The sequence below is a fragment of the Corylus avellana genome, chromosome 6 (genome assembly GCF_965113065.1).
Source record: "Corylus avellana chromosome 6, dhCorAvel1.hap1.2, whole genome shotgun sequence".
NCBI classification, from domain to species: Eukaryota; Viridiplantae; Streptophyta; class Magnoliopsida; order Fagales; family Betulaceae; genus Corylus; species Corylus avellana.
The window spans coordinates 2,877,208-2,899,870 of record NC_142495.1 but is presented as its reverse complement, the minus strand read 5'-3'; the positions used below and the strand labels follow the sequence as shown (position 1 = coordinate 2,899,870).

The window sequence follows — 22,663 nt, the reverse complement described above, 5'->3', positions numbered from 1 at the left end:
TATTATTTAAGAAAAATGAAGAATTAATTAAAATTATCACACTAATATTATTAAATAAAACCATATTGATTAAGGTAGATACTTATTGAGGTGGCAATGAAACTCGAAGTGCGACATGTGCGGATGGATCCAACTTCTATGCGGTAGTAAAAATTACTGCATAAATGTAGTTATCCCAAACTACACCAGGTTTAGTAAAAGTACGTTTCTTTATACAGTTTTAAGGTCCGTTTGGGAGTGTATTTTAAAAAAAAAAATATTCGTTTTTAAACCAAATTGCAATTTTTGAATGTTTGAAATTACAATTTAAAAAACGCAAATTTTAAAATCGTGAAAAAATTCGTGATTTCTATAAGCTGACTAAGGATGCTTATATAAAAAAGTGCGAATTTATCTATGGGGTGCTTATATGAAAAAGTGTGAATTTAAACTAAAATCATGATTTTGCTTAAAACAATATTTGGCACAATATTTATTTATTTGGCCATAAAACCACAATTATATGCTAATGTTATCCAAACACTCAATTGATAAAAAAAAGTACTTAACATATTTTACTATATGTCTATGTAATTTTAAAAAGTAACAATTTAAAAAACGCAATTTTTAAGAACACAATTTTTAAAAGGGTTAAATACCAAATACCCCATGGGGTTTGATAACTTTATTTTTATCCCCTTGGGGTTTCATTTTGATCACAAGACCCCCCTGGGGTTTTGATAAAGGACCAAGTTAGTCCATCCGTTAGTTGACCGTTAGAACTGACACGTGGACCAATCAGATGTTAACACGTGGCAAATATTTAATTTTTTTAATTTTTTTTTTTTAAAAAAAAAAAATTTGGGGGTGGCCGAGCCCAAGGGGGTGGTTTCAGCCACCCCCTTGAGCCCAAGGGGTGGCCAAACCACCCCCTGGTGCCTAGGGGGTGGCCGAGCCACCCCCAATTTTTTTTTTCTTTTTTTTTAAAAAATTTTAAAAATTAAATATGTGCCACGTGTCATCATTTGATTGGTCCACGTATCAGTTCTAACGGTCAACTAACGGATGGACTAACTTTGTCCTTTATCAAAACCCCAGGGAGGTCCTGTGATAAAAATAAAACCTCAGGGGAGTAAAAATAAAGTTACCAAACCCCAGGAGAATATTTGGTATTTAATCCTTTTTAAAATCCTACTTATTGAAAATCAAACTCTCAAACACAGGCCCTTAATAAAAATATTACTCTTGCCCTACAAGACTCACGTTGTTACACCAGTCGTCGGAAGATCAAAAAGCTGTTTGAGTTGAAGTTGAAGTTGAAGGAGAAATTTATGAGCAAAAGAGAAGAAAATAAAACACAAGGTTCTGGAGATGCATTTGCGCATTAAAGAGCTTATTATTTGATGGCGGTGAGCCTTGTTGCAGCTTGTAATTCTTCATCTATGCGGGCGAGCGAGACAGAGAGGGAGGATGTTGTTTCTTGTTTCTTCTCCAATGAAGTAACGTTTGCCTTCTTAGTGAAGAGGAGCTCAGGCCAAACAATTGATTTGGATATCCCATTCTCTCTCTGTGTAAGCCAGATCTGGGGTTTTGTTGATTTGGGTTTTTTGATTCTGATGTTTTGGTTGGGGGTTTTGTTGATTTGGGGTTCTTTTTTGGAGATTTAAAAAAGCGTATACAATTTCCCCTCCATGATCTCTTCTCTCTCCCTCCCTGGTTACTCTCTCCCTCGTCTCTCCCTCTCTGTTAATTCTTTTTGCTGGAGCTTTTGATTTTTTTTTGGTTCCTTTGGTTCTGGGTTGCTTCTCTCCCTCCCTGGTTACTCTCTCTCTTTCTCTACTAATTCTTTTTGCTGGAGCTTTTGATTTTTTTTGGTTCTTTTTGTTGTAGTTTTGATTTTTTTCTGGGTTGGTTGTGGGTGTTATGTTATTGCAGTTGATGATTTGGTGTAACGGCGTGAGTTTTATAAGACAAGAGTTATATTTTTATTAAAACTGTACCGTTTAGTAAAGAGACTTACTTATACTAAATCCAAAACGGTGTAGTTTAGGATAATCGCATCTATGCGGTACCGCATAGAAGCCGGATCCTGTGCGGACTAGATCGGGAAGAGCGGGTGTTCCAACGAGGACACGAATTTTTAATATTTTAATATGCTTAAATAATTGTCGTAAAAAACCACTTATCGCGGCGACTCACCACTATTACCACCACCGCCACATTTGAGTTAGTTATTTCATTTCAAAATCTTTCACACTCGCCGCTATACGTAGCTCTTCGTTCACTCTCAAATCCTCTTTGAACCCGAGCTCTCGTGCACTTCTGGTAAATGATCTCAAAACACATTGCTCAATATAGGCCTATACGTATGCGTGTATATGTATGTGCTTGTAGATTCGTAATGCAATTACGTGAATTTGCTGATTACATTTGACTATTTTTCAATAATTTCTGGCAGATCTCAGTGTTCACTTTGTGAATCTATTTCCGGTGAAAAGGATTGTATTGAAACGATTAGCTTCAATTGAATTTGTGGGTTTTGGTTGGTGGATTTGAAATAATGGGATGTTTGTATTATTGTACAGTTAATCGGTCAGATTTGTACAATAAATTTATTCTGTTCATGAGATTTGTTTTCACTGCCCTTTATACATAGAAGAAAGATTGGTAAGATTATTGCTCACCCCAGTACTTGTTGGTCGGGTTTGTCCATTTTAATTTTTTTCCACGGCAGCCGTGTCGGCTACAGCCTCAGGATTGAGCGGAGGTTCGTGATGACATAGTCTTATGATGATTTATTTTTGAAATAGTCTGTTTGGATATGCTAGCAAGTGTAAAACTTTTGTGCAGGCTGCTGAGGGCAACCACATTGCAGTTTGGCTTGTTAACAATCATTAGTTGAGCTTGCAGTGTGAAGAATGATATATTTGTAAATTTTAATTAAAACTTTCATCTAAATTGCTAGGAGCTGTTTACGTTTTTTTCTTCTAGATTTTCAGTGACTACTTAGTCCCTACTTGGTTGTATTAATTAGTTTACATGCTTCATAGTTGAGCCTGATTTAATGTGGACTGATAAAGACAGCTGCTTGGTTGGCAGAATGGATTCAGATTCTGTTGACTCATCATCTCAACCTACTGTTAAAGCCTCTGAAGTTGAACATTCTACTGTTGCTGTCTCTCAGCAAGATGATAATGCACATCAAACTCCATATGTTTCATCTCCTCCTGGCATATCATCTTGGGCTAGAAGTTTGAAATTTCCAGAGTCCTTGGGAGCAGCACAAGAGGACTCACAGAATGAAAATACTGGGATGTCAACATTTGCACGTTTCACTAGCGGGTTAGGGTTGCGGATGCCTCCAATGGCACCTGCACCAGATGAGAGTAATGAAGGAAGGACAGCAACTGCCCAATCTGGTGTTTTTGAATCATTCACAAAAGGGTTAGTTGACTCATCTCGGACTGCAGTAAAGGCTATGCAGGTCAAAGCACGTCATATTGTGTCTCAAAACAAACGAAGATACCAGGTAGCCTACCACTGCATTGCCTTCTTTGATTTATAATGCAGTGACTGTATAGCAGGTTCATGAATTTGTTTGATTAGAAAGGTAACTTTAATTTAATTATTCTTCACTATATTTGCCATTACTTTAGTGTTTTAACTCTGATATGTCTACACCAAATATGTCATTGATTGCATCATAAGAAGATTATATACCTAATTCGCAGGAGGGAGGATTTGATTTGGATATGACATATATCACCGAGAATATAATTGCTATGGGGTTCCCTGCTGGTGATATAAGCTCTGGGCTTTTTGGATATTTCGAGGTAAAATATTTTTGTGTTTTGCATTTAGTGTTAAATTAGCCAAGTACATTTGAATCATTAACACAAAATATTAACTGAAAAATGTGATGCAGGGATTTTATCGAAATCATATGGAAGAAGTGCTTAAGTTTTTTGAAACTCATCACAAGGTAAAACATGGTTTAATTTGTGCTTGGAAATTTCTAATGATATCTAGCCTTGAGGAATCTAGTTATTGTTCATAGGGAAAAACTTTCCTCCATCAATTAATATAATAGAAAATTTGGAACTTGAAATCTTGTTTACCTATTTATGGGTCCCAATCTGTGTTCTGCATTTATTAAATAACTTCTGACCTCTTTAATCAACATTTATATGCAGGGAAAATACAAAGTCTACAATCTTTGCTCGGAGAGGTTGTATGATGCATCACTATTTGAGGGGAAGGTGCAGCCTTAATCTTTATTAGCATTTTAGTATTATTATTGTGTTCAATGTCAAGGTTAGGCCCCAAACAAAATATTAAAGCTCAATATATATCTCTAGAGTTTGAAGTTTGTGTTGTTGTGTCAAGGTTAATCCCTAAACATAATATTTATCACTAGCTAAGACTGTGCTATAAATTGAAAGGTTTACGTTATTGAGGCTGTAATGTTGTTTATGAAATTATTGTGGTACACAAGCTTCTTCTGTTTATGACTTGTCTAGATGCTTTCCAGGTTGCAAGTTTCCCATTTGAGGACCATAATTGCCCCCCTATCCAACTCATAAAATCATTTTGTCAAAGTGCATATTCATGGTTGAAGGAGGACATTGAGAATGTTGTTGTTGTTCACTGTAAAGCTGGTATGGCAAGGACTGGAGTGATGATTTGTAGCCTTCTCTTGTTCCTTAAGGTTCGTATCAAGGAAAATTTTCTTGTTCTGGTCCTTATTTGTCATCGCTTTCTTGACTATCATTATGATTTTATTTTGCCATCTCTCTTCAGTTCTTCCCAATAGCCAATGAGGCTATTGATTACTACAACCAGAAAAGATGCATTGATGGGAAGGCTCTGGTTCTCCCAAGTCAGATTGTCAGTCAATTGCTTTTTAGTACTGTTATTCTTTTAAGGGTTGATCTTCTTTTATATCTTTCTGATAGTTTAGTATTACTCTGCTTTTCCTAGAGGTATGTCAAATACTTTGAGCGTGTCTTAACATACTTCAATGGAGAAATTCAGCCTGGACGTAGGTACCATTCTGATTTCTCTCTCAGAATGCTGCATTCTTTTACCTTCAAAAAGGTGCTGAAATACAAATTGTACAGGTGCATGCTTAGGGGATTTCGGCTACTCAGGTGTCCTTATTGGGTCAGGCCCTCCATTACCATCTCTAATCATAATGGTATGCTTTTTCATCATATTCGTCATGAAAAAAATTAGTTATATCTTGAGATTTCACATTTATCATTTATAAAGATGCATAAGAAATTCCATGTCATATGCCCGCGAATATTCATCACTTTCTATGAATTTCATTCCTTGAATTGAGTACAAATACATTATTGTTTAAGAGAACAGGGCCTTTTTATAATTATTAACACCAAGTAGGAGTTAAAAGAACAAAGAAATTAGGGATATGTCCTCAGAAGTACCTCCATTTGCTGAATCCTAAAAGATTTTGGGAAATATTCATTATGTTATGTATTTGGATCTGTTCCTGAAGTGCTTTTAGAGGCTGCCTGTATGCATCTATTGTTAACTTATATTCTATAAAGCCTACAAATAAGGTAAATCTATACAAAATTGTCGTACAATCTATTATGATGCATGTTTTTTCATGCCTTCATATTTTCCCAGGCTTCGATTTTGTTATTGAAATTCAGATTTTTTTTTTTTGGTTTACCATTACAATGCTATGCGATGCACTATTTATTGTTTTTATCTCGCTTCATTCTTTAGTCTGTGATTAAACTTAATAGCATGGATGTTTTCCTTAATCCACAGGAATTCTGTTCTCAACGAGAAAGCATCCAAGAACTAAGGACCTAATGGTGAATTTTTCTTGAATATGGTCACTTTGTTATTGATTTGCTTGTTAGTTTAATCTCTTATGATCTCCTTGCTAATGCATGATTTAAATTTCTAATATGAGCCCACCAATTCATATCTGCAGCCAGAAGATTTCTGGATTGGTGCACCAAAGAAAGGGATTGTGGTCTTTGCTCTACCAGGAGAGCCTGGTCTGACCGAGTTGGTGGGGGACTTTAAAATCCATTTTCATGATGGCCAAGGAGATTTCTATTGGTTTGTAAATTACCGCCTACTTTCATGATTGTTTTTGTTAGTTTGTTATGACTGCAAACTCACTTTCATCTGAACTGTTAGGAATTTTATGCTGAATAATGTTAGCATCTGTACTTTTTTTTTTTATGTTTCTTTTTTGGCCAAACGAATGAAGATTCCCTAACCTTAGGAATCCCTACCCATTGGTGCCTTCTTTCCAATTAACTCTTTTATTAATTGATGAACATGGAAAGATACTACTCTTTTTTCTGTTTCAATAGGCAAATGAAAGCGCACATAGTTACAGGATTTAACCTGTGACCGAACCCTCCATCTCGTGTTTTATGGATGGAACAGTTTGGCTCAAAGACCATTGGCAAGCCCCAAGAGGGACGGAAGATTTCTTATTCTTGTCATGCATCATTTTAAGAACCTTATGTTTTATTGTAGAAGATGAATCATATTTTATTATTATAGAATCTTATTATGCATCATTTTACTTTTTGCTAAGATGCCGAATAGCATGAATTCTTTTTCTGTAGGTATACATACACCAATAAAAAGTCTTTTTAATTTATTTTTGGAATATTACTTTCAGTTGGTTGAATACAACAATGACGGAAAACAGAAAAATTTTAAACACTTCAGATTTGGATGGTTTCGACAAGGTAAATGACACAATCTTTTCCTGATATTACTTTCTGCTGTAATTAATGAGGTACAATTTTTTTCTTTTCTCATATTATCTGGTATTTGCTTTCCCTTTCTCGATATTCTTTTAATGAGTTGTTGGCTATATTCTTTCCAGAGAAAATTGCCTTCTCCAGGATTCCAGGTTGAAGTTGTGATGATCGATTATGATGGCACTTTACCAATGAGATCAAAAGCTGATTATGCCAACAAGCAATCTGATAGTTGCTCGGGTCGCGTTCCTACTTCAAATACTGGGGTTGCAGCTAATTCCAACAGAAATAAGGTCTCTCGGAGTGAAGACAATGACGATGTATTCTCGGATAGCGAGGGAGAGGAGACTGGGGATTCAAGGAGCAGGCAAGCTCAAGCTACTTCGGAAGCCGGACCTGCGGCAACTGGTCATGTATCCAGTGAGACAGCAGAGAAAATTGGGAGTTTGACTCATAGAACTGATCACCTGTCACTCAGGAGCCAGGAACATGCACAAAGTATTGCTTCCAAAGAAACAACTACTGATGGAGCTGGAAAACCTTCCTCGGGCATTGAGACCCCTAACCTTGACTCAGCAGGGGCAAGTGATATCAAGGCAATTGCTGCCGATGCTTCAGTATTCAGTTTTGGGGATGAAGAAGATTTTGAAAGTGATTGAAAGCAGTATTGAGTTTCGCTCCGGGCTGTAACTCGATCAATAGTACTTGTATATACACCATTTTAAACTAATGACAAGATGGAATTGGCGAATATCAGTGGCAGCGGATATTGACTGAATTCGTTTTTTTTTTTCTGTATTTCTGTTCATTCCAAACACCTCGTAATTTGATTTTCGCAAGTTTCCTTTTTATATAGAAATGCCACCACGATGCATTCTTTACAGAGGCTTTTACCCTAATCAAAGTTGAACTTTGCATAAAACATCTTTTCATGTCTTGTAATGACAAAAGTTTTATTTGATTTCAGTTTTTTTCTTTCACTTTTTCTTCTCCCTCTTGTTTTCTCTTTTCAAAACAAGATCATGAACCAAATTTTTTTTTTTTTTTAAAAAAAAAAACACAAAGATACTCAAAATTACTTTTACCTTCATATTGTATTAAAACACATTAAAAACAAAAACAAAAGCATCATCTAAAAAACATTAACTTATTTCAAGTATCAACTAAAAAAAAAAAATTATTTTAAGTATATAAGTTCTTACACTAGAGCAAGAATTCCATCCCACAAGAGTTGGCTAAATTAGCTTTAAAAAGTAATGCTACGTCCTATCATTTTATCTTCTTAAAGTTCACATGACTTTTACAATTATCATTTAATCAAAATTTAATAATAATCAATTTGAAATTTAATTATAATTTTAAATATCACACTAACTTCAAAATAATAAAAAGAGAATAAATTGAAATGAGTAACTGTAACGAAAGCTACAACGATTCAGTGTCAAAAAACATCATGTCATTTAACAGAAACAGTTCAGTTATTTTAAACAAACTTGAGCCTACTTTAAACAAAGTACATGACACACTAACGTACAAGCTATCATTTCTCGATTGCTACAAAAAAATCAAGCAACTCAATGCTTGGGAGATCTAAACGCCCTAGACCTCTTTCTTTGCTTTCTCCTGCTTATTCCTCCCCATGATTTAAATTTCCACACAATATTCTACGGAAGAAATAACACATTTGTGTTTGTCGCCTGATGGCATCTTCACTAGGGATGTTTACCATGCCTAGATTTTAGTTTTTTTTTAAGTCCAGCTATCGTCTTATCCAGGGTAGTGATTTGAAAATCCCTTTTGCTCAATTCTTCCTTCAATCTTCCCATCTCTTTCAAATGATCACAGCAGTGATTTGAATCTGCCATCTCCCTTTTGCTCAGCTCTTGCTTTAGTCTTCCAATCTCTTCCAAGTGGTCACAACACTGATTCGAGGTATCCTCTTCAATTTTCTCATTGGTCTTTAATTTTTTGGATGCACCTGAGGTCTCCTCAGCTTGGAGAGCTCTCTTCTTGGATGATATTTGGCTAAGGGAATCATCATATGTCATTTTACGGACAAATAGACTTGCAATTAAGCCTGTGGTGAGCTTTAGTTTGACAAGTTTCTGTGGCCTTCCCATCGAGTCCTAACAGAGTAGAGAATAACAAGATTTTAGTTGTATTATCCAAAATAGGCTTCTCTCAGGCATAAATGCATAGAATGCAGGAAATTGGGATCTTGTGGCAGAGTACTAATGCTACCTAACGCAAGTGCCTCAATATGAATAACCCCTTCATGATAATAATCTCATCATTTTATGCAACAGGAATAAACATTAACTGTTAATAGTACAGTAAATCTAGTTCTCAAAATGTAAAAACCAACAGAAGATAGGGATGACAGGCAGGTAGTACAGTAAGTTGAAAGAATCATATCAACCCTACATACCTTTTCTTGGCCCCCTGTGACAGTTTCATATGCTTGATGTGCCTCTTTTGGATTCTTAAATATGGCAAACGCAGAATATTTTCCTCCTTGCACTTTCTTAGATGACTGCCACAAAATCATTGACAGCACATTAGAACATCACAGTAAAACCGTGGGGTGCCGAGGGATGCACAAATCAAGGCCAAAGGAAGATACTACTTAAATACTTGCAAACACCCACACTGCCCATCAAAAAAAGAGAGAGAAAAGGGTACACAAAGCAAAACTTAACTATCTTGTGCATGAGTATTTGGCAGAAGCACATAAATGGGTTGAAGCTAAAGGCGAATAATAAGCCCAAAAAATGTGATGAATGTATGGCAACCAGAGAGTTCTGTGTTTGCCAGGAACAGATCATGAAATCTCATTGGTATTTTATTTTTTAGTCATTCCATCAAATGGAGGCAGCTTCCTACATAATCTACCAACAAAATATATGATTAAGCAGCATGTGTTTAGATTAGCATGTCCCCATCCGTTCATAAACAACATGATCAACAGATTTGAGCCTAAGCAATCCATTAACAGCCCAACTAGCAGCATGGTTCAATGGAACATTAAATAAATTTTTGTGAATGGGCCAAAAGAATTCAAATGGATGGTAATGGTTAATCCCATGTTATCAAAACTTCCTCTCTTTTTTTTGTTTGGCATAAGACCTCCATCAGGATCTATCATATAATGACTCCGAACATACTCACACATAAAACACACATCCCCCTGGAATCATAAGCTTAATATAGATCTTCTAAAAGAAAGAAAAAGACACCAATGGGATATACTCAACCTTTGGTTCAATTCTAAAATCCCCAGGAAGGACTTTATGTAATTCTTCAGTAGGCACATTGTTTGGTATCCTGTGGAGAAGTAGCTTTGCCATTTCAGATTCAGGTACCTATAGATAATTTAAAAGGTATGAATCAGCAAGGATCACATTGGTAAGAATTTGAAATGACCAGAAATTATATGTCTAAACTTACATCCTCTGGAACCAAGGGAATAACATTATCAACACCATGCTCTATCTTAGCAAGAACAAGTTTCATTGCAGCACATGCATCATCTAGACAATTGTGCGGAGCACCCTTCCTCCGAACTTCATAGCCCAACACAGACTGTCAACAACAAATGGAAGAAATAACTATAAGTCTAAAACAGCCTGTAGTTGCTTGCCTATTATTCACATGGACATGCCAAAGAGGAGTCCTTTTTCAAATCATATCTTAACACTGATTAATAAAACCTGAAAGGTAAAGTAGGATTAACACATTAAGAACTTGCCTTACACAAATAATTCAGAGATGGTTTTCTATTGATCCGTGCATCCGAATATTTGAAGATAAGTGAGGTGTCAATCACTCTAGCATGATCTAATTTCAGTGCTGTATACAACAGAACAGATAAAAAAGAATACAAACGAAAAGAAGAAATGCAAATATTTAACTACCTCGCACATGAAATTGAAAGACCGTGACAGTTCAGTCAGAGAGAACTTCAATATCTAGTTATAAAGCTTAACTTACCTCGCAGGTCATTATTTAAGCTGTGGCCCACTAGAATAGTACCATTTGACAACAGCTTCTTCAGGGATTTCTACAAAATGCACCTAAAAATATTAGATAAAGAGTTAATTCCCAAAAAAAATTGAAAAGACAAGCCAAATAATACCTGCACATCTGCCAATGAACAACTAACTCCTTCCAAATCTGTTGCACTGACTCCTGTTATATCAGTTCTATAATCCACAACTGCTTTATTGGGATTTACATGTTCATCAAGTTTCACCTGCAAAACACAAAGCTCACTAGAAAAGATTGTACGACTGGGACCACTAAAAGGTCTAAAAACAGCCTATCCAGCTAGCCAAAGAAAAGATTTTTTTTTTCTTTTTTCCCATGGAAAAAGAGAGACACATGGGAATTACTATTGCAAAAAGAGATTGAACACAAACCAAATTAATTAATACCTGTAAATTACGATCCACGACACAAACTCTCACCAAAGCTTCAGTGCCATCTTCACAGAGAACCATCTCACAATCAACAGCAAGTATCACATTTGAGCTCATAACCTTGGATTTTGTACTGAGCTTTGTAACCACCCATTCCTGCTTCAACATTTCCCACCAAGTTTAGGCATCCAAGCTACAGATGAAATTGAGAGCAACATTCTTTCCCCATCGCATGAAATTATTAATATAAATGAGCACCAACGGTTACAATTTATTGTGTTTGTGTTTTCATCCAAATGACGTGGACCTAACACCTTACTACCACCAAATCCAAATTTAATTCTAAGGGGCTTCTGGTCATATTAGCTTACACTATCTTTTCTTGATAATCAATTGCCACAATAGCTAACTCTACACTAGAGTGCACACAAATTAGCAATCATTTAGTTCATATTTGCTCCCTAAGCTAATAAACCATAAGCTGCCTACATTTAGCAATTAGGAATGTACTAGTAGCAGATTTAGCAACTGAAACAATGTAAACAAGGTAATAGTCAAATATTGATGTGATACCCCCGAAAAGGTAAGTTTCACATTGAGTAGGTGGATTGTGATGGTGCTACATGGGTGTCAAGTCCCATATTAGTTCCTTACTAGGTGGGGCATTATAAGTGATTTGAAGGACCTTCAATTGTAACTTGATTGGCCCTTTTAGAGTAATAGCGCAAATGCGACTAACGTTTTCCTTAAGTCGTAACAAATGGTATTAGAGCAACCTTGTAACACCATATGGTGTTTGGGCACAGCAATGTGATGTGGGCCCTCATGAAGATGTCAATGATTTGAGTGAGGGAGATTGTGATACCCTGAAAAGTTAAGTTCCACACTGGGTAGATGGATTGTGATGATGTTACATGTGTGCCAAGTCCTACATTAATTTCTTACTAGGTGAGATTACACTTTATAAATGATTCTAGAAGATCCAATTGTAACTTAACTAATTCTTTGGGAGTAATAGCGCAGATTCATAACACTTTCCTTAGGTTGTGACAATATGTCTAGAGAAAGACCACAAATACTCTTCTTAAGTCGTGAGAGTTGTCTAGCCAAAGATTAGAAATAAATACCTTAAACTACAAATATGTTACAAACCATTCTCTTGGGTATACTCAGGGGCAAAATCAAGAAACAAAATAAAATCTATGAGGTATTTACAAGTGAGGATAGGATGAGACGAAGATGTATAAAAACATGACAACCGACTAACAGTAGCTAGGAGTGGCTCAGTTCAATTTAAAGATGTGACAATAAGAGAAAGGTCATAATAATGTGATTTAACATGTTGAGACTAGGAAAAGATTTGGTGGTTCATCATAAAATACAAATCTATAATGAGAAAGATGACAAAAGAGGACTTATGTTGAGTTAGATTGAACAATCATTTAATGAACCTACAATAAGCATGAAAAATATTGAATATTGTGAAAAGGAAACAAGTGTTAAATCAAGGCAACAAGCAAGAAGTACATATAAAAATAGATTTGATACACTCCTGGTGCCTTTGAGCTTCCTCGTCTTTTGAATACATTTATGATTACTTATTTAAAAAAGAATATAAGGAAAAAGAGAAACTTGACAAGTAAACATAAGCTAAGATTTTTTTTTTTTGTTGGATAAATAGGAAAAGTAAGCAAACATTGTGACAACAAACCTCATCATTTGATGGGAATGAATAATCCAACGGGTACTGTGGGTGTTCCATTGTTAAACGAACCAGTCTCTGCACTGCCATTGTCACAAGTTATCAAGATATACCATACAGAATATAAACATATGGTTCTTATATATTGGAAGAAAAAAATTAAAAGAAAAGAATGCAAGAAATAATTAGTATTCCAGCAATTTGATGAACACTTAAGCCTCATCACTCAATAAATTCGAACGCACATTGTCAATAGTGAGGGCATAATAGCAAACCAAAACCAACAGAATTTAGTTCATAGTCATAAGGGCACAAGCCAAGGAGATAATTTTTTTTTTTTTTTTTTTTTTTTTTTATAATAAGAAATCAACACATATGATCACTTATCAAAAACAAAAAAAGAAATCAACACATATGATTAAAAGTGTAAGGCGCCCCTAAGCTACCCCTCAAGCTATAAGTAAAACACAAGTAATCAGACACAATAACTGAAGAAGAAATTAATGATGATTTCAACCAGGCAAAGTGCTCTACTGCAACTAAAACCCCAACCCACCAAATGCCTCAAGTGATACCCAAACCATACCTGCTCGGGGATTTCATCATCTGGGGAATTCTTTGTAAATTGCTCCACCATGTCCCGCTTAACATGGCATTGCATCATTTTAGCAAAAAACTGAGAACAAGGAAAAACATAAAAGTCATATGGTCTTTATAGGACATGAAACTCAAGTGGTAAAGAAAATATATTATCCCAAATGGAAACTCTCTTCAAACAGTTGAATTACCTTCAAATCATCCTCTTTAGCAAAACTCTTGAGAAAAGCAGCCAACACATGATTTGACCTCCTTGTTGGATCACTCAAGCAAGCTCCAAGCTTTTTATCGTGAACATTCAAAAACTCCTTCCAGTCTCCATTCGTACCCTTCATTCCATGTTTCTGGGCCAACTTCACCATCTCAACAAGGACCTATTCTCACATTCATACTATTATTAACATCCCACATAAACAATTCATAGACTCGTACCGGTGTTTGTTATGTGTGTGCAGTAGTAGCATGTTCCCAAATAAATGCTTTTCTCGGAAACAAAATGGCAATTGATACCCGAAATAGAGAGGTCGGCGGTTTACCTTTTTCTCTGCGGTATCGAAGAGCTCGTCCATTGGAGTGTGTTTTGGTGAGGGAAAAAAAACGAAGAGAGAAGAAAGGAGTAGGTGACTGCGCGTGGATGCGGCCGATGGCTGATAAATTAGAACAGTTACAATATATGGTTTTAGGTTATGGGTGTTATGGTTTGTAGGGATGGGCACGGGTCGGATATCAACTATTTTTGCCACCCGACCGGGATACAGTTACCACTGTCTGCCAGGTTTCGGGTTTTGCGGGGCGGGTAATGCAAGCGGGGCGGGTGTTATGGATCTTGCAGTGTTGTTTTTTCACTGTCAGTCACAGACCAAAAATCCAACCCAAAATCGTCAGTTCTGCAGGCGACTATACTTCAGAGAAATGAAAAATCCAACCCAACATAAACAACATAATCAGTACTTCCCAGAGAGAGAGAATGAAAGAGAGATACCTGAGAGTTGAGAGGGAGCGGCGACTGGCGAGGGAGAGGGAGCGGCGAGAGAGAGAGGGAGACTGGGTTTTTTTCTCTTGAAGGAGGCGAGACAGAGAGAGGATTAGCGAGGCGGGGCGGATCGGGCGGATACGCACTGCCCAAAAAATTTTATACCCGAAACCCGTCCCGCCCGCCCTAATGGTTTGGTTTAGCGGTAGCGAAGGCTGTTAATGATATCACGCGATTTCTTTTGTAATTTTAAATTTCTACTATAAAATACTTTTGGCTCTTTTTAGGCTTTCAAATGTGTGTATAACTTATATACTACACTAAAAGTTATTATTGAATTATTCTCCCGATGTACATAATATTATGGCTTTATCGCTAAAGAAATGTTAGAGGTTAATATTTTTCTTATATTCAGCCCATATTTTTTTATAATCAACCATTAAATTTATGGACTTACGAGGATCTCACATAAGTTAATGGTGGACCTCATAAATCTAATTATTGATCTATTAAATTTATAAGAGAATATAAACAAAATATGAAAAATTTATTTACTCATAGCATTTCTTTTATCGCTAACACATTTTTTAAAGCTAACTATACACTCTGGCTGCCGGAGGCCAAACAAAACGTGGTCACCATCTAGCGGCCACCACCAGTACTGCCAAATCAAACCATGGTGGCGGTAGCAAATGTTCCTAATCTTTTTTTCTCTTGTATTTTATAGAATAATTTTTTAATTTTTACAAAACACATTTTCAAAATTTTACCAAACTAATTTTCAACTTTTCTCAAATGTGACCCTAACCAGATTAATTCTCAACTTTTACCCTTTTTTTTTTTCAAAACTCAAAACACTTCTCAAAATTTTACCAAACCGACACTTATATCACCAAATATCTCTTCTTTTAATTTATAAAATAAAAATGTGATATCCAACATTAATCTTCGAAACCTTTTGGGTAGAGTTTTTTATCTATTAAGTCCAAAACTGTGTCCAACACTAACGGGCTGGAAAAAAGACCCAAACAAATCTAACCAAATTGATCTGGGCTGGGCTAGCCTGACCCCAACCTCTAACCCAGACTATCGAGCTGACTTCTGACTCCACCGGGTTACCGTGTCGAGCCCAGTCCAAACTAGTCCGATTGATTCGAGTGTCCGAGTACGGAGAACCGATCGAGTTACACATGGAATAGGATCCTCTATTATAAAATGCATCGCATTTGCTAGCTGTAAAATAGCAGTCATACAGGTCACATAAGCAATGGCACGAAGAAAAGGCATAACCCTTACCTCCCACAGGGGTCAATTAAAGAGCCAATGCATAGAGACCGGCATCTTTGGATAGGAGAGCCGAAAGCGAGAGTGATAAAAGAAAAAGCAAATAAAAAAGGGGAAGAAAAGAAGAAGGAAAAAAAAAAGTTGTGTGTGACTTTGACTTATATGAATTATACACAATTAAGTTGTGCTTTCTATGTAAGCAATTGGTTTTTTATAATGTTACATTAGTTGCCTTGCACGAGGATTGAGGAATCTTCTCCAATACCATGTTGTTTTGGCCCAAATGTTTGATAAAATGGCCTAACTTTGTTTTGGTCAGTCTGCCCAACTTGCTCAAATAGACTAATATCAGTCTGGCGAAGTTTATGCAACGACTGGGTGGATGTCAAGATCATGAAAGGTAATTGGTTGACAATTCAAGCTTTAGGCACATGAACTTTTTCAAAGTGTAGTTCCTTGATGCAATGTAAATTATACATTCATTTCATGTCGTCAAATTGTTTGCATCAGACTTTGTTTCCCAGTTGCTTAACAGCCCAGTGTTAATCAGTTGAATCCCAATAGCCAAGTTTTTCTTTTCTCGACCGTTTGATCTGTGGTTTATCAATTATCATTCATAGACATTGATAAGATCCTTCCATTTAGCAACACACTAGACGGCATAGCCTTAAAGGACAAGGTCTAAACTAAGAAAGATTTATGGTGGACGGGTATAATAAGCAACGAAATGCTTTGTGGAATTGAAAATAAGCGCAGATCCGAAGATTTCAAAATAGGATTAAGGGTAGGTGCCTTCTCCCATTAGGAGATACATAGATAGGGGGATAATGGAATTCTGACCAATGTTCTGGAGAAAGATTCCAATAACACTCATACTAGCTTTCATTATTGCAAACTAGTCAGGTGTGTCTTCAAGAAGCCAGAAGTAACATGGTTTTTGCCAAAAGTATTCTCATTTTGGAAGCGTATTACTTCTTTATTAAATAAAATGGAAGCAAAAGAACTGAACCTGCCCTTGTGGAATTAGAATTAAAGGGCAGGTTGCTGCATAACTTCCCAATAGTTGCTGGCGTATAACGCCAAGGATGTCTCGAGTCTTGACAAAGCAAGAACATGTTTGAAAAATAGAATTCGTAAGGTATACACACAATATTTCAGAAGAAATCTCCAAGCAGATAAGACCAAAAGCTTCTGCACATTCAACAAATCATAGCTTCATATTACAGATCCAATCGACCTGCTGTGTATCTTGCTAAACTACCACCACTACGCATAGTGAAGAGAACAATAACATGAGCAATTCAACAAAAGTACAATGAAGCTATTTGGCATACACTGTTAAGCAAAAGCAAGAAGGGATCTTTCCCAGGCCATTCATTTGGCAAATACAATTCAAAGAAAAGTAATAAAACAAAGCCAGAAATCGGCAACAAAGACACAACAATCCTATCAGGAATACTAGGTGGTATTGGTCAGAGCCAAGAGCCAAGAGCAAAGCCTTTTCAGACTCCTACAAAGACCCCATCATCATAAGTCGCCACTGAAACTATCATCGTTGTTTGACCACCTCCTGAATGTGCATGCCACAAAGTTCCAATCAGCAAAAAATCCAAACTTTGTCCTAAGCATCGCGAACCGGCTGTTACCACTGGACGAAGCATTGGCTACCTGGTTGCCAATTGGTGGGAACTCCATCCCACTCTCATGAACTCCAATCTCACTACCGCTGCCATCCAAAGGTTCAATATCACAAGCATCTAGAATCACAACTAAAGACCTTCTGCGCTCCCGCAACGAATCCACAATCTCACTGCTCACTCTCCTACATTTCTTGACCTTAACCTTCACCAAATTGGGACATCCCCAAGCAAGCGTTTCGACACCCACATCCGAAATGGGACACGCTTTGATACAAAGCTTCTTCAACGCCAAGCATTTCGTGGCAATGCACGCAATCTCGGCATCGCCGATAGTGGCGCTCCCGCAGACTGCCAATCTCTCCAATTTGACGCAGTTGGAAGCTATCGGAGCCAAAGCCAAAGACGTAGGGTTCATCCCAATCAAACAAAGTTCTTGCAAATTGGGGCATTGCTTAGCTATAGCCATCAAACCCTCGTCGCCAATCCTATTAGTCCTCCACCCATCAATGTGAAGCTTCCTCAAAAGCTTGCACCGCTCAGCAACGGACGTAAGCCCGAAATTCGAACATTCTGGGATCTTCAAAATGTGCAAAATCTCCATTTTTGAACAATTCGAAATCGCACATAGTCCCACATCGCTGACTTGAACCCTCTCGAGGTGGATTTCGATTAAACCGGTATTGAAATTCCCTAACATGTTTAGGACCTTATCCCACTCGCCCAAACAGCGAATGAGCTTCAAAGCCCTAAGCTTTTTGGAACCGACTATGAGGGGTCCGAAGCACTGGCCGTTGATGAGCTCCTTCAAGCAGATGGATTTGAGCGAGGAAGCCGCTGCGCCGGGGCCGATCGGATCGGCGGAATCATTGAGGCCCCGGAGCCGCTTTACGGAGAGCTCCTCGAGCGCCGTGCAGTGGTCGAGGATGGCGTTCATGGCACGCGCGCCGAACATGCACGAGCCAGCTGAGAGCTTCTTCAGGCCCTTGCAGTTCTTAGCGAACTCGGCGACTCCTTGGTCGGTGAGCTCGCGGCAGCCGCGCAGCTTGAGGCGCGTGAGGCTCCGGCACCGGATCGAGATCAGCATCAAAGCGTCGTCGTTTATGCTGATCGATTTCCGGTCGCATCGGAGGGCGAGCTTCGTCACCGTGTCGAAGCGAGTGAACAGAGAGGGCAGGAAAGAGAGTATATCTGAGCGGGCGTTGACAGAGAGACGGTGGCGGTTCTGACCGTCGACGCGGAACCACCGGTGGCAGACGAGCGAGCAATGTTTCCGGTCGCCGGAGCCGAGGAAATGAAAAATGCTGGCCAAGCACTCGTCGGGAAGATCAGCGGTGCAGTCGCGCCCAACGACAACGTTTTCCAATAACTCCGCCTCCGCCGCCGCCTCCACCGCTTCGTTTGGTTCAAATGCCGAAACAATCGCCGATGTTCGAAAGTTGAACCGATTACTCGGGCGGTTGAACTCAGTCGGAGCCCCGAACGCCGAAGAGGACTGGCCCATTCAAAAACAAAACCGTGCTCGATACCGAGTATTATGGCGACGGGGTGTAAATCAAACGCGCCACTGAGAGAGAGTGAAAGCTTCGGTTCTTGTGTTATTATCAGATTGAAACTCTTGTAAGAGAGCGCGTTGCGTTATTATAAGATTGAGTGCGAGAAATCCATTGGCAATGTAAATAAGTAATTTAACCCGTCAAATGGGGGGCCGAGGGCGTGTTCTGTCCGCACGCATCACAGCCGACTCATCACGCACTACGGCACTAGGTCATGGAACGCGCTTTCTTTCTCCTTTGTTTTGCGTCTGATTCTGTGATGGCGTGCATCAGAGCCGTTAAAGTGAATGACTAAAAAAATAAGGATTTTTTTTTTTTTTTTAGTAAGGACTAAAAAGGAGTTTTTTTTTTTAAAAAAAAAAAAACTAAGGACATGTTTGGGATTGCGTTTGAGGGGTTTAAAAGTGCTTTTAACACTCAAAAAGTCCGTTTAAAAAAAAAAAATATTCGTTTGATAAAAAAATAAAAAACGCTTTTAAGGGTTTAAAAAGCCTAAAAATAGCCAAAAAATAATAATAATACTTTTAGCAAAAGCTTAAGCATTAAACTTTTGCCCAAAAGCTTAAGCATTAAACTTTTGCCCAAAAGCTTTTTTTTTTACTTAAAAGCTTTATTTCTCAAACGCAATTTTAAACATGCTCTAAAAGAGAGTTGATCAACTACAAAGACGTTTAATTTCGTTGGGAGTCTTAGGACCCCGCGTTTCCAATTAATTTTTCTCGTGTTTTAAACCATGAAAAAATTGTTAACTTTGTTAATGTGATTTGATGTTCATATAAAATAGTATGTGTTATTTACGATAAAAAAAAATATTATAAAAATAAATAGCGACTTCAAACTATCTATAAATGTTCAAAGGTGATTTCGACAATTCGTATTTGACCATTTAAAGGTAGCCGAACCACCCCTGATACCTGTGAGGGTGGTTCGGCCAACCAAGATTGCTAGAAGGGGTTGTTGAATCCCCTCTTCTTCTTTTTTTTTTTTTTTTTTTTTTCTTTTCTTTTTCTTTAATATATATATATATATATATATATAATTTTTTAAAAAAAATTACTTGTATCACAATATAATTGGTGCTTATATATGTACTATGTAGCACATTAATAAACTCTATCAACTTTTTCTAATAGTGCCAATCTTTTTCTTTTTTTGTTTCTTACTTCAAAGAGTATTTAATGGGGGTTTTTTTTTTTTTTTTAATTTTAGTTTTTTTTCTGTCCGCATAAAAGTGGGAGGGAGATTCGAACTAATAACTTTCGTTTTATTACGCGTCGTCTCAACTAATTGAACTACCTCTTAAAAGCATTTAGTGGTACTTATCATACTTCATTAATCAAATTGACAATTTTCCCTTAAAACTATAATTCCTGTGATGTGATTTATGATGATTTTTTTTTTTTTTTTTTGACACGTGATTTATGGATTAGATTAACTAAATGTTGCCCCATTTGTTGTTTTAAATGCCCGTAAGGCCCTTATGGGATCATTTTCTGCTTGACTTTGTTGTTGTTGGTTTTTCCCAACAAAAAAAAAAAAAAAAAAAAAGGTGAAAAATGACTCCTTTGACCACGACTTAGTTCAAAATTTTGTATTATTATTTATTTATTGATAAAATTTCCACCGAATAAGTTTCTATTAAGATTTGGAAAAAGAGGTTGGGAAGCTGATCATTTGGCAAGGACCATTACCAAATTTTTGAGGGTGGTTTGGTAAAGTTGGGTGAATTGCTTTAGGTTTTAAGTTCTAAAAAATGTCAAATTAATAATTAATTTGATTAAGGTGACATTTCAAACAAGCGGCGTACGTGAATTCCACAGATGAAAAATAAGTGTTTTTGAAAAATAAAAAATTTATGGGTGTTCTCTTAAAATAAAAACAAAAGTTGTTGCTTTACACTCAAGGGTGATATCTACTCGACAGCAACTACCGGAGTATTTGTGCTAGACAATTCTAACGTCCACAGTGAGAATACCTGATAGATCATAATGTTATTACGAAGCTACTTTTAAATTTTTCATAACAGTCACAAGGCCAAATTTTTTAAAATTCAATTATAATATTTGAGAAACTCACATACAAATGATCAGTGATTAGATTAAAATTCAAAATTCAAAATTCAAAATTCAAACCCTTATTTTGTATAGGGCTAGGTATCGGTCAGTTGGGACCCGTTAATGAGCTTATCGGTCGGTTAACCGATAGCTTATCGGTTAACCAAATTCTAACCGATTACCGACCGATAAGAAGTGTTAACCGAAAATTATCGGTCATATCGGTAATCGGTTAACCGGTCGGTTAAATCGGTTTGGGCTTTTGTAAGCTTTTTATTAGACTTTTACTTGTTGCTAATTGGACAAAAAATTAATTGTTTTGGAGATCCAAATAGATTTTGTTGGGCTAAAGCATAAAATAGCTTATTAAAAATTAGTTATTTTAGAGTATATTTTTGACTAAAATAGCTTATTGAAGCTTTTTATTTTTTTTTATTTTTTATTTTTTTTATATTGATTCACTACAATAATAAATATAAAATTCTAAAAAATTAAAAATTAAAATAGCTTATTGGTCATATCGATTTTTCGATAAAAATTTTTTAACCGATTACCGACCGATAACTATCAGTTACTGTTAATATTGGTTCGGTTAAAGTCGATAATCGATTAATCTGCCCACCCCTAATTTTGCATGACTCTTCTGCTCAAAGTTGCAGATAATGCATCCTTTTGTTAAAATATGTACAAAACTTATTAGTTGTGAATATTAAAATCCTAAAATGTTGTTAAACCAACAAATCTTCTCAAAAAAGGACAAGATCATGGATTGAAAAGTTCAAAAAATAAAATAAAAAAATTATGAAGAATGATAATGGAATCTTCCAAAATACAAATTTATTCAAAGAAGACAAAGGACGAGGTACTGCAGGCGAAGCGGCGACGAAGAAACCCTGGTTTGAAAACTTGAAGGCACCATGGAAGAAATCAACGCTCAACGCTTCAACATCGACCGTTGGTCAAATACGTTAATATCACTGGTGCAGTTGTGAGTGACATGGGGTTTCCGTGAGTTTCCACGATTTTTTTGTTTCTAATTAATATTATTTAGGAAAATGAAATTTCCACACTTTGAAATGTCCAGGCCGAGGACCATATTCGTCAACTCACTATGCCGACTTAGCTTACCTTCAACAATGGGGGGCGGTGTTTATACTCTTCTGCCCTTCAAAATATCTTACTACTCTTCAACGCTTTTCATACCCTCCTTTCTTTCTTTTTTTTTTTTTTCCTTTTTTTTTTTTGGTTCCGTTTTATGTTTTATATTATCAGGGGAAAAAAAAAACTTTTCTAACCCACAAAAAAAAGAAAATTTTAAAAAAAATTATAAAACAAAACACATCCACAAAGCAACCCACAACTTTATATTTTATTTTTATCTATTTTGTTTCTATTATTATTGCCAAGCATCATCACCTTTCTAAAGTTACAAAAATTGTTAAAGTAGATATTTGCATGGTCGAACCGGATGGCGGAGTTCTCATGCAAAACAAGAAAAAAAATCACCGACCCAATCTCTAAAAAATTAAAAAACTTCTAATACTTAAGTCAGTAAAATATTTTAAAATAAATTGAATAGAGAGAGTTTTTGGAAAAGAAGGGACATACTTCATTTTAGGGGTAACCCCTATTCCTTTTTAGATAGGATTTTTAGAGGTGATTCTTAAATGCTTGCCATTTGACGGGCTAATAGTAGTTGTGT

At 36.6% G+C, this 22,663-nt stretch overlaps 3 protein-coding genes across 5 annotated transcripts; 1 reads left to right on the top strand and 2 right to left on the bottom strand.

Moving 5' to 3' along the window:
* Nucleotides 1-1,298: 1,298 nt before the first annotated feature.
* On the top strand, nucleotides 1,299-7,609 carry LOC132186990 (phosphatidylinositol 3,4,5-trisphosphate 3-phosphatase and protein-tyrosine-phosphatase PTEN2A). Of its 3 annotated transcripts, none has more exons than XM_059601125.2 (13): nucleotides 1,299-2,304; nucleotides 2,438-3,508; nucleotides 3,711-3,812; nucleotides 3,905-3,961; nucleotides 4,173-4,238; nucleotides 4,511-4,687; nucleotides 4,780-4,866; nucleotides 4,960-5,024; nucleotides 5,100-5,176; nucleotides 5,779-5,825; nucleotides 5,948-6,078; nucleotides 6,656-6,725; nucleotides 6,866-7,609. In XM_059601125.2, the coding sequence occupies exons 2-13, from the start codon at nucleotides 3,044-3,046 to the stop codon at nucleotides 7,397-7,399; spliced, it is 1,878 nt and encodes a 625-aa protein (XP_059457108.2). In that variant the 5' UTR covers nucleotides 1,299-2,304; nucleotides 2,438-3,043; the 3' UTR covers nucleotides 7,400-7,609. The 3 variants fall into 3 exon arrangements, with proteins under 3 accessions (XP_059457108.2, XP_059457111.2, XP_088373870.1); XM_059601128.2 differs by having other exon boundaries at nucleotides 3,079-3,508; nucleotides 6,866-7,608; XM_088517744.1 differs by lacking the exon at nucleotides 1,299-2,304 and having other exon boundaries at nucleotides 3,079-3,508.
* A 506-nt stretch (nucleotides 7,610-8,115) lies between these two features.
* SDN3 (small RNA degrading nuclease 3) lies at nucleotides 8,116-14,593 on the bottom strand. The gene is made up of 13 exons (XM_059601335.2): nucleotides 14,440-14,593; nucleotides 13,994-14,302; nucleotides 13,649-13,831; nucleotides 13,447-13,536; nucleotides 12,870-12,938; nucleotides 11,174-11,314; nucleotides 10,876-10,992; nucleotides 10,731-10,800; nucleotides 10,489-10,589; nucleotides 10,188-10,322; nucleotides 9,995-10,102; nucleotides 9,169-9,273; nucleotides 8,116-8,866 (listed from the first exon to the last, which is right to left on the bottom strand). Exons 2-13 carry the CDS (start codon nucleotides 14,024-14,026, stop codon nucleotides 8,453-8,455), a joined length of 1,566 nt encoding a protein of 521 aa, XP_059457318.1. The 5' UTR covers nucleotides 14,027-14,302; nucleotides 14,440-14,593; the 3' UTR covers nucleotides 8,116-8,452.
* Nucleotides 14,594-16,912: 2,319 nt separating this feature from the next.
* SKIP2 (SKP1/ASK1-interacting protein 2) lies at nucleotides 16,913-19,018 on the bottom strand. Its single transcript, XM_059602775.2, has one exon. The coding sequence runs from the start codon at nucleotides 18,853-18,855 to the stop codon at nucleotides 17,242-17,244; it is 1,614 nt and encodes a 537-aa protein (XP_059458758.1). The 5' UTR covers nucleotides 18,856-19,018; the 3' UTR covers nucleotides 16,913-17,241.
* Between the last annotated feature and the right edge of the window lie 3,645 nt (nucleotides 19,019-22,663).